The 17,278-nt window shown below is 44.9% G+C and overlaps 1 protein-coding gene across 5 annotated transcripts in view; it reads left to right on the top strand.

Moving 5' to 3' along the window:
- LOC309379253 (UDP-glucuronosyltransferase 1A6-like) overlaps positions 1-5,094 on the top strand; it is a 35,509-nt gene extending 30,415 nt beyond the window's left edge. For all 5 annotated transcript variants that reach the window (XM_081928266.1, XM_081928263.1, XM_081928265.1 and 2 more), the window contains exons 4-5: positions 769-988; positions 2,534-5,094. In XM_081928266.1, coding sequence (XP_081784392.1) covers positions 769-988; positions 2,534-2,831 — 518 coding nt within the window. In that variant the 3' untranslated portion in view covers positions 2,832-5,094. The remainder of the gene's footprint in view (positions 1-768; positions 989-2,533) is intronic.
- Positions 5,095-17,278: the final 12,184 nt, after the last annotated feature.

Below are 17,278 nucleotides of genomic sequence, written 5' to 3'. Positions count from 1 at the left end.
CAAATACCATTGGCTTTAATGGAATTTAGCACCAAACTAGACAGGATACTGGAGGCAGCTGATATCCTGCTTTCTACAGGTGCACGCTTGGTCCTAAGAGGACAGGACTCCCTGCCCATCACTTGATGTTCAGTGTCCCACATCTGACATTACATGTGGTGTCAAATATGGGGCAGGTGGGTGTGGTTTGAAGAAAACAGCCTCACGGGCCAAATCTGGTGGGTCAGTTCTGGCTCTCAGGCCAAAGGGTCTCCACCCTTTGTATTGAATTGAGGGATCAGGGATGGAGAACCCAAGCCTCTTTATCTGGCCTTCAGGACTCAACACAGGCCATGCCCCCTAGGCCACATCCTTCACTGGCCCTACTCTGCACCCTACCTGCCTGGGCTGTGCCCTTGAACTGTGATAGCACCTCTTCCTTGCCTGGGTGGAGAGTGGCAGGACCCACCACCGGTCTGGAGTCCTAGAAGGCTGTCCATGAAGGAAGGTGACCCTTTGGCAGACAGAGAGTCCCCACCCCTGGCCTAGATGGCCTAGAAGGGGGCCACTTCTCTCCTCCCACAGTTCTGGACCATCCTTCTGAAAGACATTTTGCTAGACTGTACATAACAGTCCAAGGAGATCAGCTTAATCATATAGCTGTTTAATTTGAACTTCAATTGGCTGCTTCCATAAAAATGCAATTTTAAAACTTGGCCTAGATACGTTGTAGTTAGCAGAATAATAAACCTGTTGGTATTTCTCCACCTCCTGCTCTTTCCTCAACAGCTCATCCAAAAGCCAGAGCCTTTATCACTCATGCTGGCTCCCATGGGGTCTATGAGGGAATCTGCAATGCAGTACCAATGGTGCTGATGCCGCTTTTTGGAGATCAGATGGACAATGCAAAGCGGATGGAATCTCGAGGGGCAGGAGTGACTCTGAATGTAGTGGAAATGACTTCCAAGGATTTATCTGATGCACTGAAGGCTGTTATTTATGATAAAAAGTGAGTAATGAGTGGTACAAAATGAGCGGTACAAAACTCATTTTAGGGTTGGCCGAAAGTACATTTAAAATCAGAATATGCAAGGAAGTATACCATGGAAATATACCATGGAAAATTTCTTTCTTCTTTTCCTCAGTGCATTGTTGTCTTTCTCACTGGCAGTTGTTGGTTATTCAGAGGAAATAAAATAATGTCTGGTGACCAGGAGTGTAGCTAGGCAGGGGTGGGGGGAGCATTCTGCCCCGGGCGTGGGGGGGGGGTTGTAGGGTGCCACGGGGGTCTGTTGGGTGGCTGCTGGGGGTGGACTTCCTGGTGGAATGGGAGCTTGAGGGCAGCACAGCGGCTGCTTGGTGATTCGGTACTGCAAGGGGGCAGAGCTATTGCTTGTCATTGAAATCAGCGGGGGTTGCTACACAGCTGCTAGTGACAGGTGAAGAAGAAAGTCTCTTCTAAACAACCCCTCTGTTTTTACTGCTTTGATTCTTTATCGGAACTCTGGGTCCTCTGCAGTAGTGGTTTTTAAAATGTCTTCTCTCAGACCATGGCATTCTCAGAAGCTAATCAGAGCATTATCAAAGAAAAGTTAAGTAATGGCAACGTTCCATAAAAGAAAGCTTTCCCTACAATGAGCAGCTGCAAGAGTTTGGAGTATCTTCTAATGCATAGTGCTAGCTCCCCCAAGGGGACAATAAGTGGGGGCAGGGGGGAGGGCCAAGAAGCCGCGCCAGTGCTCCAGGTGAGCCAAGTGCCCTGGAGTATTCTCCAAAATCCTCCATGATGCGCAGGAGTTTCCAGGAGTTCCTTCACAGACAGGTTGATCATAACCGTCACAAACCACTGTCCTGATATTCCATCTCTGCTCCTTGGCAATGCTGTTTCTGCCAAGGGTAGCCAGCAAATCCGCCGTTTGTTATTATACCCTGTGCTGATTCATACCATCCTGCTTCCAGTTTACGCAGTCACTGTGGGGCAACTGAAGGGAATGGACAAGGACGGCCTTGGAGGAACTGTCAGGAAGCAGCAGTGAAGGCAGGGGGCATCTCCCTCCACATTGGGAAGTGGCCCTGTTCTTGACTACCTCCCAGCTCCTGCTTCCCTCAGTGGGCCACGTTCTGTGTTTAAGAGACACTGACTGAGATCATCCCTCCTCCAACTGCTACCTGCTGGTGGTCACCAGTATCATCAGTTGCCCCACAGAAGTTCCTGGACACTGCATCATTCTCCATTTTTATCTCCAAGGACCTGTGATCAGCAGCAGCTGTCACGTAGGAGACAGATCAGCTATGTGAAAGATCCACCAGAGAAAAATTAGGGTTCAGCTACTAAAAGCACTGGAACTCTGGCCTGTATAAGCTGCATGCAGAGTATCCCAAAGTGTGTGCATCTGCACCCACAGGAACGGGGAGGGGGTTTGCATCCCATGTCCCCAGTCTCTCAGAACAGTATCAACCCCACTTAATTTCAAATGCTTTGGAAATCTGCTTCTATGCTATGTGTTTTATTTTCCCGTAATATTTATTTCCTAAAGAGGTTCTTTTCTTTTAGGTATAAAGAGAACATCCAGCGTCTCTCAGCTCTCCACCTGGACAGGCCCATTGAACCTCTTGACCTTGCAGTGCATTGGGTGGAGTTTGTGATGAAGCACAAGGGGGCTCCCCACTTGAGGCCGGCAGCACATGACCTCAACTGGATCCAGTATCACTCTCTTGACGTCATTGCCTTCCTCCTGGCTGCTGTACTCCTTGCCCTATTTATCTCACTGAAGTGCTGCCTGTTTTGCTGCAGAAAGTGTTGCTGTAAAAGTGGAAGGATGAGCAAGAAAAGCAAATCAAAATCACACTGAAAAGGGGTGGGGCATGTAAGATGAAGAGGAACAGAAGAAATCGGGTCCTGCTCTTGGGGTTCAGAAGGCAGAGGTAGCCAACATGATGTCCTCCAGAGGTTTTGGATTACAACTCCCATCAGACCTAGCTAGCATGGTCAGAGATGACAGGAGCTGTGGTACAAAATATCTGGCGGGCACTATGTTGTCTACCTCCCCTCCCAATTTGCAGGAGCTCTTAAAAACACAAACATGATGATTTGCAAGGTCACTTCCATGCCTATATTTGAATTCAAACTATTTTAATCAATGAACAAGCAATCTGATAGCCAAGGGACCTGTGAACTTCCATACAGATCCCACAGTTCTGTAGTCAATTGATCTGTTGGGGAATCAATTGTTTGCATAACTTATCTTGAACTGATGGGTCGAGGTCCACAAATGGGGTCAGTGGTGCCACCAGCGTTTTTGAGGGAGGTTTATTTTAACAGGAAGAGAGAGATGGAAAACACAATGTTGAGATAGCAGAGAAAGGAAGCTGGGCTACCTTTAACAATTGAGCGAGAGAGTGGACTCTGACAAGTGGAGCGCATTGCACAGGGTTGATAAAAGCTGCTTATGGGAATGCCGCCTTCCATAGGAACCCCCTGCCCCCTCACCCTGGAAAGAGAAGAACGAGGTATGGCCCTATAATGCCAATAAATATAGGGAGAAGGAGGACAGGCAAATGCAATATATTTAAAGTGGAACCTGCTTTGCTGGTGGACCTGAGAAGGTTGGCTATTAATGGTATACATGAGCCATTCCCGTGTTAGTTGAGTGGGTTACTGGTGTCTAAAGTCAATCCAAGTCCAAGCATTTTCCAAACATAAATGCCGTCACAGATGACCCTCTCCCTTTGAAATGGCAGCACAGCCGTGTTTGTTGGCTGCAAGTGTTAATTAGAACATTAGAACAAACTCCTGTTTCCCCTCCTACTTCAGAAATGTTGTTGTGACAGCATCTCCTGTAATATTAAGAAGACAGTGAACATCCTTCTGAGTGCCATACTAATACTGCCGGTTTGGCTGTCTACAAGGGGCCCTTTTCAGAAACATCCTGTACATGGAAATATAAGGCCACTGGTCGGTTTAATCCAGCACCCTGTTTTCATGGTGGTCACTTTGGATACCCGTGGGAAACTGGCAAGCCAGGACCCAAGCCCAAGAGCCCTCTCCCCTCCTGTGGGTTCCAGCAACTGGTATTCAGAATTATTACAGCTTCCACCCATGGAGACAGAGCAGGGCCATTATGGCTAGTGGCCATTGGGAGTCTCCTCCATCTCCATGAACATGTTTGATCCTCTTCTAAAGCCATCCAGGCTGGTGGCCGCACTGCCTCTTGGGGGAGGGCATTCCATAGTTTAACTATGAGCTGTGTGAACAAATACTTTATCTGTCCTGAATCTTCCAATATTTGGCTTCGTTAGGTGTCCATTATGTCTAGTCTTATGAGACAGAGAGAGATATTCAGAAACTTGGAACAATAATTTTGTGAGATTCTTGCATTGCAGGAGGTTAGATTAGATTACCCTTGGAGTCCCTTCCAGCTCTAAGAATCTATGATGTTTGGTTGGAATCTCCTTTATTGTGTCCTGAAGGTTTGAGTCCTACTCTCTGGATCAGGAGAAAACAAGCTTGCTCCATCTTCCATGTGACAGCTCTTGATATTTGAAGATGGCTATCATATCTCCTCTCAGTCTCCTCTTTACTAAGCTGAACATACCCAGCTCCTTCAACCGTTTCTCATAAGGCTTGGTTTCCATACCCTTGATCATCTTGGTTGCCCTCCTCTCCACATGATCCAGCTTGTCAATATCCTTCTTAAATTGTGGCACAGGCGTGGTCTGACCAAGGGAGAATAGAGTGGTACTCTTACTTCCCTTGATTTGAACACTATACTTCTGTTGATGCAGCCTTGAATGGCGCTAGCTTTTTTTCCTGCTGTATCAGACTGTTGACTCATGTTAAGCTTGTGGTCCTCTAAGACCCCAAGATCCTTTTCATATATACTACTAGCAAGCCAGGTGAAACTCTAATTAGGCCAGCAGCTGCACCTTGGCTTGGTCAGCTGGAAGAAAAATGACCAAATGCAAGTATTATTCGGATAAATCAGTCTCCTAACTGTATTTAACATACCTTCAAAGTGAGAGTTTCTCCCCCATTTGAAATCACTGTGCCATGCTAATTAATTAAACTCTGCTGATCTCTGTGACTGCTGTTCTGCAAATAAATCTCAAATAATATTGTGTAGTTCTTCTTTCTTTAATTTGAAGTGTGCATTCATGTTGAATGCTTGAAATGTGGTGACTGGGAGCATGTATGGATAGGTAGTGACAGATCTGATATCCAGTCAGAGCACAATAGAAGCACAGATTGCCAAAGGAACAGCTTCTATAATGCATGTGTATCTTTTTCAATTGTTGCAGGGAGCACAAATGCTTTTACTTCCACTAATTCATCTGTTGCAGGAAAAGAACATTTTTTAAGTTTACCTTTTCCTTTCTTTATTTGGTTATATACTATGCACCCCGATCCAATATTATAGCTCCTTCCCCCAGTATAAACAGTCATTCTCCATTTCCTGAAGTTAACTACTAGTCCCTTGAATAGGACAAGGTATTGGTTGCCCTTCTATTGTAGGAAGTAGACCAGGGGTCAGCAAGGTTTACTGGCCAAGGGCTGAATCACTCCCACAGACCAAGACTGTGTGTGTGTGTGTGTGTGTGTGTGTGTGTGAGAGAGAGAGAGAGAGAGAGAGAGAGAGAGAGAGAGAGAGAGAGAGAGAGAGATGTGAAAAATGAAAAAGTTGCTCTGGTGGATGCGTTTTGTCGTTGAAGAATAATGCTACACTATGTCCAGTAGGTGGTGGTAGAGGTAATTTTTTAAAAAAAAAATCAGCTATGCAGTTGCACACTTCTTTTCCCAGTTTTGCAAAATGTGGCTTTAAAAACAAACAGGGCTTCCTCAAAATACTTAGGTGTAGGGAAAAACATGAACATACCATGCACCATGCATAATGTTGGTATATGTTTTCTGCCTGTATACAAGCTGTACATGCATATCATGTGTACACACAGCAAAACTGATGTGCCTTGATCATCACAGGTGCTGAACTACATGTGGTTTGCCCACCTTTTCCTGCTTTCCAAGTACAGGTAGTGAAATTATTTTCATGTTTGACACGGCCCTTAGTTTTCCTTTTGGTTAAAAACAGCTTTGGTAAATTGTGTTTTTACTTTGGGAGTAAGCTCCCTGTAACTCATGGTACTTTGAGACTGTTCCTATTTTGTGGGTGGGATTCAATCACACTGGCAAATTGAGGTTGCACAGTTCAATTGAATTTGGAGCTCTTGAGCTACAAACCACCTTCCAACAAAAAACAAAAGAAAACCCCAGACTTTTGTAGCAAGGAAAGCGACAGGAAAATGCACTGTAAAGTTTGAGACAATTGCTTGATGTGTTTGCAGGGAGGTTAGACAACATATCAGGATGAATGCTCAGTCAACAGACTGTCTGAAACGGACCTCAGTGAGAACTGCTGTGGTGCTAGAAATTGCGCAGCATGTCACAACTGAGCTGTCCAGGCTAGTTCCCAAACAGAGCACATAAAATCTAGCTATTTATAACTAAAAAAAAGTATCTATGTGTACATTAGACAAACATGTAAGAACATACTTTCTGATAGGTCTGATAAGTCTGTCAAGAAATTGGATCGTTAAGCACGAGTGAAAGCAAAGTAAACCAACTCTTACATTGCTAATCAATCCACAATTGGTGCAGGTTCAGTATCCCATTTGACTTCCAGCTGAAGCAGTGAAACAATGCCTTCTGCTACCCTAGGAAAGGTCAAAGAATCTTTTCAATTTCCAGTTCACTCTACAGTGGTTCAGACTACATAGACATAGAAAACTGTTCTGGGATATCAATCGTAAGAAAGATAACGCAATGGAGTTTTATTGTTGCAAAAGCTTTCCTGGAGTCATGCATCAGTTATGAAGGGCACTGAGTTTTGTTATTTGTATGAGTTCCCCCATCACCCTGCCCCACTCACTCAAAATGTTTGTTTGCAATGACTGAGACAGGATCAGGGCCCTTCTCATGTTTGCTTAGAAAATAAAAGCAAAAATTCCTACCCATGTGAGCCCTTCATAAGCCTAGCATATGACTACATTTTGTAACCAATACGCTGCAACTTCACAAGCTGCAGCAATAAATTTCCCTTTCAAGTTAAATATATGTGAGCCCTGTGGAACATATTGCAACACAGTCACCTTCTACACACCACTGCTTTAATGTATTTTTAATCTTTTGTTGGAAGCTGCCCAGGGTTATTATTATTAGTCTCCATGTACCTTATATATATAGGGAACTAAGAAATATAGGTGTGTGTGTGTGTGTGTGTGTGTATAATTAGAAATGTATATAGAAAGATGTAATTATACACACACACACACACACACACACACACACATACATAGAAATGTAAGGTGTCACCATGTTGCACTTCCCATGGGTGTCTATGCAAACTGAAACATGACAATAGCAGGCAGAGCAACTGTGCAAAGCAGGCAGGCTGGCAGCATGAGTAGGCAGAGTGAGCAGTGGCGGATCGTGGGATTAGACGCAGTGGTAGGCAACCTAAGGCCCGTGGTCCGGATATGGCCCAATCGCCTTCCCAATCCAGCCCGCGGACGGTCTGGGAATCAGCGTGTTTTTACATGAATCAGTGTTGGGCTTTGGCTTGACACCGATGACCCTCAAGTCTGAGTATCAGTTACTCGGTTTGGTGGGGCTCTGCAAACTTAGGGTATTTGCTGAAAAACACTGCTATTGGACTATTGGCTAATAGCTTGGAGTGAATCAAACAACCTTGGGTTTGGGGGTGATACCTTCAGTTTCAGTTTAAATTACTCAGTTGGGGGGGCCTGAAAATTGTGGCGTTTTTGCGGCAAAACTGTTGCCGAACTTTGGCCCTGGTTTGAAGTGATTTGGACGCTGTTGGGTTTTGGGGTGTTAACTGCAAACCCTGGTTTGATGGATCAATTTCTGTTTTGGGGAGCTGCAAAATGGCCACAAAACTCTGGCACGGGTTATCCCAAATTTTGGCATTCATAGCATCCAGGGACTGTCAGGAATGCAGGTTCATCCACAGGTCAGGAAAAGAAGTCACGGATGGCAATCGGCTTTTGTTCACAATAGTAAAAACACAACTGAGTTCATCTAGGCCATGGGTAGGCAAACTAAGGCCCGGGGCCGGATCTGGCCCAATTGCCTTCTCAATCTGGCCCGCGGACAGTCTGGGAATCAGCGTGTTTTTACATGAGTTGAATGTGTCCTTTTATTTAAAATGCATCTCTGGGTTATCTCTGGGGCATAGGAATTCATTCATATTTTTCCCCCAAAATATAGTCCAGCCTGCCCCATGGTCTGAGGGACGCTGGACCGGCCCACGGCTGAAAAAGGTTGCTGACCCCTGGATTAGAGCAAGCTGAGGGGGATGGGGAGAGGGGAGTTTGGGACAAACTATGTGAGGATGGGAATTGGGGATGGGATGGGAGTGGCAGATAGGCTGGGGTTGGAAGGAGTTGGGGGAGAAGAGTGTTTGTCAAGGGGGTGGAGAGTGGGAGAGCCAGAGGATGGAGATGGGCAGGTCAGCAAGTGGGTGGCCCAGGTGAGGCAAGGAGGAGGGAAGGTGAGGAGGGAGGTGTGGACAGGTAGGTTAGTAGGCAAGGAGTCCAGCAAACTGCAGAGGTGGCAAAGTCTGGGGTGTAAAGGGAGGGGCAAGGGGGTAAATGAGCTTGACAAGTGAAGTGACCAGGATCACAACCACTACTAAGTCCATCTTTTAGGAGGTTTCTTTGTTTGTTGCTCTTTTCTTTTTTAAAATTTTTAAAATTTGGCTTTAACTTATCTTACCTCTTTGTACTTTACTTTAAGTTGCTTTGAGGATTTTATATATATATATAAACCGTTGTTCCCATTGAAAAGATGCCTAATATGTTGCTGTTAGAGACACAGGAATTCTGTCAGCGGGCGGTGCGGAGTTGGCCACCCTACTACTACTACTACTACTACTAATAATAATAATTTTATTTATACCCCGCTGATCTGGCTAGGTTTCCCCAGCCACTCTGAGCGGCTCCCAACAGAATATTAAAAACACGATGCTATGTGGCACATAGCCTAGGATTGCCAACTTTTAACCCAGCTCCTATAATTCTCACTTTTAACCTGCCAATTGCTGCTGCTGGCTAATTGGTCATCCTAGAAGTATATCTACAGCATAAGAAGAGTTAATAACACCAGTCACACCACTACTTTCTTCTTACCTGAAACAGATCCTGCCTCACTTTGCCAGGGCTTTTGTTTGGTTTTGGTTTTTTGCAGAGAACATTCCAGTTTCCTTAAAGCAAACAGTTGTCACTTGATTTCTTTTCTCTCTCATCCCTGCCAAACTCTCTGGTCAACATTTTGTTTCCTGGTAACAGCTGAGACACAGATAAACATCTGACACATTACTGGCATTGCAGCAGCAGCAGCTTCTAGTTCCACAGCAACAGAAGTCCCTGATATCCGGTCTTGGGAAGAATATGAAGAAGAAAGAAGATACTGTAAATATTCCTGTCTTCCCACCCACAGATTTCATCCAAAAGTGCAATTCATAGATCTTATCTGCTTGATTTGAAGTATTTGTCAGGAAGGTTTCTGCAACCTAGCAATGAATTTGCAAATGTTATACTCAACTGAAAATACAAAAATTGTGAGTGGGAAAGATACATTTGCTCCAAACATTCATTACAACTGTATTCAGCCAATATCATAGATGCACATTATATAAATTGGAGGGGGGCGAGTAAAGATAATTGGTCCAAATAAATTAATCTTGGCATTTCATTTGAAGTCTTTCCCTAAGAATTATAGCTTGCCTTTTTCACACCCAGCCTCTGTCTCAGTGACATCTGTGTTGTGCAGTGCTGGTTGGTGAGTCAGCAGAGGTATTTAAAGATCACTTTTCTCTTTTTCTAGGTCACAGTGCTCCTTCTGAGATCTAAACCAGACCTGCCATAGATGTCAGTCGGCTTCTGCATGGTAGCTTTTATCTTTGTGAAGGCATGAGGCTCTCTGGTTCTCGTGGGCTGGTCAGGGCCTGTGGACTTTGTCAAAATACTGATATGCTACATCTTTCCCTAGAACACAGCGCTCGTGACGGAAGGGGTAGAAAACCGGTTAAGAGCAAGTTGGAAATGGTTATAAGTTTTGGATTTGGGAACTGGCAAAACAACCTTGGGCACCTCTGGAAATATTTTGTACTCAGATCAAAGCATATTCTATGTACACCTCTTGACTTCCATCCAGCGCCAGCATTCCTCAGGAGATAGGAACATTTCTGGCATTCTTTTGAAACCGGCAAGGAGTAGGCCATTCTTCATGTCCCCTTAGCAGAATTTACTCTTTATGGAGATAGAAAATAAAGAGTTGCACATAGCCTTAACCTCTCATAAAGATAGAAAAATTGGCTGTTTTTCTGTGTGCGCAAAGTAGCACCTTTCTACATGTTGGTATCACCAGGGCTGGTCCCCCCAGGAGGCAGACTGAAGCAGCCTCCTGGAGTGGCAGAATCCCACGCCTGGCCTGGCCACCACTGAGCTGCATGCTGGTTTCTGCCAAGATCTTGTGAGCTCTGTGGAAGCCACAGCAGTGGTGCAACCACAATAAGCAAGGTTTGGGCAGGTGTGTGTGTGCCTGTGATGGCGAACCAGAATGGGCCACCCCTGGGTATCATGATGGTGAAAACCTCAGATACATTTTATCTGTGTTGGAACCATACATCCTGGATTCTTCCTTTATCAATTTTTTATTAATACTCCTGAAGGCTGGCATTCAGTCCCCAAACTTACCTGACAAGATTTAGCAGTGGAACATGAGTGGTAATAGCAAATAATAAGGTGCCCCTTTAGACATGTGTGAACTCAGGACATCTCCATGGCGTCATCAGGGTGTACTCTTAGAGAACACCTAGGATTGGGATGACTTGCTTGATCCAGCACCACCGAACCTCCCCAAAAAAGAAGAAGAAGGAAAAGAAGAAGAAGAAGAAGAAGAAGAAGAAGAAGAAGAAGAAGAAGAAGAAGAAGAAGAAGAAGAAGAAGAAGAAGTTGTTTATATGCTGCCCATTTAACTGGGCTATCCCAGCCACACAAAAATAATTTAGCCTCCCTGCAAACAAATCAGGATGGATACTCAATAAACAGGTTGTCTGGAAATGCCCTAGGTTGAAAGAGTGGTTGGAATAATCAAGAATGCCAACTTTCTCCAGATTCCCACCATATTTTATGCTTACACATCTGAAATGCAACACAGAGAGCCCCGACCTTCTCAAGTGAGATGTTTGAATTGGGGAGCAGAAGGCTACAAGAGGGTCTCTTCCGATGGTTTCCTTCTGTGTCTACCTGCAAACCTAATTTTCTCTATTCTATTTTTTTTTTTGTATAAATATTTATTAAGATTTTTAAAGAAAAAAGAAAAAAGTACATTAATAATAAACAGTATTATTTTGCTTTAACAAAGTTTCCTGTCATCTTTGAACTTCCTCACGCCTCCCGCTCCCATTTACGTCATTAATAAATTTTTGTCAAGCAAATTATCATCTTATTTCCAACTTGTATACCAATAAAATACATTAAAATGATTGTCCTTCAACTTTGTTTCTCTTAATCTCTCTTGTCATCATTTCCTGATCTATTTTAGTGATGGCCAATTGTTTATAACCAAGCATCTTTCTTAACATTCCATTAAATCACAATATTTTTGTAAATAAGTCTTAAATTTCTTCCAGTCCTCTTCCATCCTTTCTTCTCCCAGGTCTCGGATTCTGCCGGTCATCTCCGCCAGCTGCATATAGTCCATCAGTTGCATCTGCCATTCTTCCAGTGTGGGTAGATCTTGAGTTTTCCAGTTCTTGGCGAGTAATATCCTTGCTGCTGTTGTCGCATACATGAAAAATGTTCTGTCTTTCTTTAACACCTTCTGGTCGACAATGCCCAGGAGGAAGGCCTCTGGTTTCTTAGTGAAGGTATACTTAAATACCTTTTTCAGCTCATTATATATCATTTCCCAGAAGGCCTTCACCTTAGGGCAGGTCCACCAGAGGTGGTAAAATGTTCCTTCATTTTCCTTACATTTCCAGCATTTGTTATCTGACGAATGGTATATTTTGGCAAGTTTAGCTGGGGTCATGTACCATCTGTATATCATTTTCATTACATTTTCTTTCAAAGCATTACATGCAGTAAAATTCAACCCAGTGGTCCACAACCTTTCCCAGTCCTCAAACATAATGTTATGCCCAATGTCCTGTGCCCATTTTATCATAGCCGACTTAACCATTTCGTCTTGTGTATTCCATTTCAACAGCAAGTTATACATTCTTGAAAGTACCTTAGTCTTAGGTTCTAGCAGCTCTGTTTCCAACTTCGATTTCTCCACCTGGAATCCTAACTTTTTGTCACTTTTAAAAACTTCCTTAATCTGAGCGTAGTGTAACCAGTCTCGCACTTTATCCTTCATTTTCTCCATACTCTGCAATTTCCAATTGTCTCCGTCTTTTTCTAGCAATTCCCAATATTTTGGCCAATAGGCTTCCATATTGGGTTAGGGTTAGTGGCATACCACTCTTGCTGAGTTGGAAGGAAATACAGTACCCACTTCTGAACATGCCAATTTAAAAATCCATTTTTGAACAATTTTTAAAAGCTCACTAATTTAATTTGTGCTAAAGCATTTTTAGGCACTCTTGTGTAATTAATACTTTAAAAAATAAAGTTATGCTTAAAACTGTTTTGCTTTTGTTACTAACTAAAACGTTGACTGGAAAGATGGCTTAAAAAGCAACAGCCTTGCACTGAAACCCCTTTTCAATTGCAGAAACACACACACACTTCAGTGCAAATTAAAGACTGGTTATAAAAAACCATGCTGCTAAAATGGCACAAACAAAAAAATGTAATGGTGTATGTGCACAAAAATAAATACATAGCCACAGGTAAATTATTTCAACATGTAGATAGCAGCCTGTAAAAAAAATGAAGAAAGTGTTGGTAATTCAGAATAAACAGCAAGTTTGTGAAAGGATTCTGCATGCTGAGATTTTCCAGATTATTTTGCTACCCTTCCTAGAATCTTTTGCTTATCTTCTATCAACCCCCTCAGTGGCAGAGGAAGCCCCCCCCCTCCACCTGTGATAAGATTACAAAGCAGGGAGAGAATTTTGCTCAGAAAATCTGCCCCCTTGACCTGCTTTTTTAGCACTCAAGTCTCCCCACCCATCACTAAAGGAGAGAGGAGTAAAGGAATTTTTCTCAGCCCTATCCAGAGATGTCAAGGCTTGAAACTTGAACCTTTTGCATGTAAAGCAGAGGTGCCACCACAGAGTGGCAGACCCTTCCCCATAAGTCCCCGGATTCACCAATCTGTCCCCGGACAAAACCTGTCCCTGGATTTTAATTCATGTCCCCGGATTTATGCCTGGGGACTTCTGGCGAGGCAACATGGCGGGCGCCATGGCAGCGAGCAGCAGCGGAGGTCCCAGCCATGTCAAAGATCCAGCCAACCAATCCACTGGTGGGGGGGCTATTTGAACCGAGGCGCAAGCCAGGGAGCTTCCTTCTGGCTCGTTTCCTCAAACAACACTCACCCTGAACTTCTGCTGCGGGCTCTGCGGGCCTGAGTTGGGGGGGGGGGGCGAGCGAGGCTCTGAGGCGGTGAAGAAGAGGAGGAGAAGCATAGAAATGAGCTTCAGCGCCCCTTGTCCCTGGTGGTGCTGCGCTGCCTTCCCGCTGGGAGTGGGGCGCCTCCTCCAGCACCAGCAGCCTCTCTTGTGGGGGGTGTTATGTACTGAGTTGAATAGGATCCAAATGCAGCAGTCTGATTGGCCCTAGAACAATAGGATCCAGAATGCAGCAGTCTGATTGGTCCACAGGAGCCACCCAATCCAGCTCCAGGTGGAAGTGAATCCGCAACCTGATTGGCCTGCAGGTGAATCCCAGAATTAGCCAATCACGTGGGGCCCATTGTGTAAACAATGTATATAAAGCAGACATTCTGGGGGAACTTCCATTCCTCCTCACCACTATGAGCTGAATAAAGAGCATGAAATCCACTCTCGACTCCAAGTATATTTCAGGAGGGCTGTGTGCAAGTCTGCTGTTTGTCCACCTCTGGTAACGAGATACCACCACCACCAGTTAAATCTCCATAGAAACTGCACTCGCCCTCCAGCAGTCTCCCGGTTACGGGAAGACGGTGCCTTGTGCGTGTGTTTTCATGCGTGATTTCCCAACACCAGCGAGGGCCTTTACTCAACCTCTCTCCCCACCATCACCAACCTCTTTTTTGTGTTTGTGTGTTTGTAGATGGCCTTGTGTCGAGGTGCGCGCCCAACAACTTTGGGGGTCCGCCCCTTTAAAAGGTCAAGAACTCTGGCCAACCCTTTCCTAAAATAATAAAGCATGAAATTAAAATGGGGGAGGAGTGTCCCCAGATTCCTTGAAAAAAATCTGGTAAGCATACAAGTCTATAGCAAAGTGTGTCTTCCAGGACACTGGAGTGCAGATTTGCATGGGCTGCTTAGGGCAGGAAAAAATGTCATTTGCAGCAGGGAGATGGTCTTTTGTTGCCTTCTAGCTTAATGGCTCTGGGATTAAAGTGGGTGGCTGTGAAATAAGGTCCTGCAAATGACAACATATCCTTCATGAAGGGTGGGGGAAAGAAAGGAAGGCCAGGGTGGTCATGCAAAAGGTCTGGGATGGACTAGACCAAGCCTGTGGCCTGCATGGTGGTTTTCCTCTCACATTTCCCTTAGTGCCAGAGACTGAGCAAGCAGAAACCTACTGACATCCACCGGTTAAGCCTGAGGTTCTGTTGCCTAGCAACCGTCTGTGGTTCATTTATTTTGCCCAGAGACTCAGCTGGTATGCAGGGACGGTCAGGACAAAATTACAGGAAATGCATAATTAACTATCAGCAAAGAGATACTGAATATGGGGTACGATTCCTAGGCCAATTAAATGCTAAAGACTGTGGAAGATTCTGAAGCTGCTTTCTGCTGTTGCTTGAGCAAACCTGCCGGTCTTGCAACTGATCCCTGGTTATAGCAGCTGCCCGTGAGGCGGTTCTTTGGCACACCTGGGAGCAACTGGGGAGGGAAAAAGAGCTGCTCCTCTGCTCCTCCATCCCTGCTCAGGAGGTCCCAGGAAGGGAAGCCATCCCCCTCTGCCCTCCGCTGTCCCATGGGGGTGACAAAAGAAGGTGGGAGCAGACGAGATTCTCACAAAGGAATGAGAAGAATGACACCTCATATCTCAGGTTCTAGAAATGCTAGAAATACTCCTAAAAATAATTAAAATGAAATCTGGGGATCAGGAGATTATGGTTCATCCACAGGGATTGGGTAGCTGCTCTGCCCTGCTCCACACTTGCCCATGGCTCCTGCTCTAGACTTCTGTACTGGTTCCTGGTTCCTGATTATTTTCAAGAGTTAACATGGCAGAAACATGTGAGACTCCTGCTTCTGAAAGGTGAATCTTCTTCTTGGAAAGTGACTGAACATGATGCAATATTTTGTGTGTTTATGTGCCTTGTTTATGCCCCTCCCTATTTCTCCTCTCTTTTCATTATTTCTTGATTTATCCTTGCCCACCTAGGGCAAATCACTTGTGCCCCTCCTTCCACTCTAAGGGACCTACTTAATATTTCCACTTAGTGGGGCAATAATAACCACATTATTACCAGGTTATGCAAGTAGGCTGAGGTGTGAGTTGACAATACAGTGGTACCTTGGCTCCTGGACAAATTGGCTCCTGAATGCCAGAAACCTGGAAGTAAGTGTTCCGGTTTGTGAACGATTTTTGGAAGCCGAATGTCTGTTTCGGCTGTCGGCATTGTTTCCAGGGCCAATGAGCCAATCAGAAGCCGCGCCTTGGTTTGCAAACGTTTTGGAGTCAAACGGGCTTCCAGAACAGATTGAGTTCGAGAACCAAGATACCACTGTACTCAGTGGCGTAGCGTGGGGGTGCAGGGGGGGCCGGCCGCACCGGGCGCAACATCTGGGGGTTAGGGTTAGGGGGCGCAAATCCACGGGTTAGGGGGCGCAAATTACTTGCCTTGCCCCGGGTGCTGACAACCCACGCTACGCCACTGACTGTACTAGAGCACTGGCGGAGGAAGGGGAGTGTGGGAGTAGCACACTGCCCCCAGCAGCGCAATCCTGGTGGGGTGCCATTGTGGCTGCCCCCCCCTGCCCCTGCTGGCAGCGTGCCCTGCCCCAGGACACACACTAGCCCTGCCCCCACCTGCTCTCCACCCCCACCCCACCCGGTGCTGAAGCATGAAGCTCCGCCACTGCTAAGGAGAAGGGCTTATAACTGATGACTAGAATAGCTATCAGGCTGCGTATTGCCCCTTCAAGTTACTGTAAATATCATGTTGGAGTTTGAAAAGTGGAGTTCAAATGGCACTCAACCACAGATTCCCTCGATGTTCTTAAAGAGCAAGTCTATCTTCATGTTTATGCTGGATGGGCAAAATAGGGTCACCTCTGCCAACTTCGCATGTTCCAGTGGAGGAACAAAGCAATGCACCAACACAATGAATCTGCAGCAGCATAACAATACCATTGTGCTGGAAGCAAGTCCTGTTGCCACAGAAAACAGAATCTACAAAAGCAGTATTTGCCTGAGATCACCTCATTGGGTAGATAAATAAATTTTACTATCCCAGATGAAAGTCCTCAGACTCTAACCACCTGCACACCATAGTGGTTCTCGTAAGCTCCATGATCTTATCAAGAAAGCAAGAAACACAGTTGAAACTGCAGACAGAAGGTAAAGAGGAATCATTAAGCCTGTTTCTCTACCTTCCAAATCCTTCTCAAACCCCTTATCAGGCTTTTAAGCAACCTTGATAAGGTCCTGACATCTGGTATGCAAAAAGAATTTGCTTCAATTTCCTTGCTTGCCTTGGTTCATTGACTTTATCTGGCCTCAGAAATCCAGGTCAAATGCTTCCTTTGTGAAAACATCCAAAATTTATTTGCTCCATCAGGACCTATAACATCCAATGGATTTTAAAAGCTTGCTCCTAATATTCCAATTCTAGCATCAGTTGATTCCTGGGAATCATGGAAATGCATTGCAAGAGTTCTGAAGCAGGAATTGGTCCCAAAATGCCCTCAAAGAAGGCCTTTTGGATTGTGACAACAAAGTAAATAATTGAGTGCAGCACAATAGAAATCAGTTATATGAATTCAGTCCACAAGTGATAGTATCAAACCTCTTGAATGTAATGCATTGTAATTCAATTGATTCTTTGTTCAATGAAAGCAACCTTAAGGTTCATTAGAGATTGTCCTGGGTGGTGAAATGTTCCCTT

Source organism: Podarcis melisellensis, assembly GCF_964234715.1.
Source record: "Podarcis melisellensis genome assembly, chromosome: 1".
Classification (NCBI taxonomy): Eukaryota; Metazoa; Chordata; class Lepidosauria; order Squamata; family Lacertidae; genus Podarcis; species Podarcis melisellensis.
Note: the sequence above shows the minus strand (reverse complement) of the source record. Positions and strands in the feature narration are given on the sequence as shown.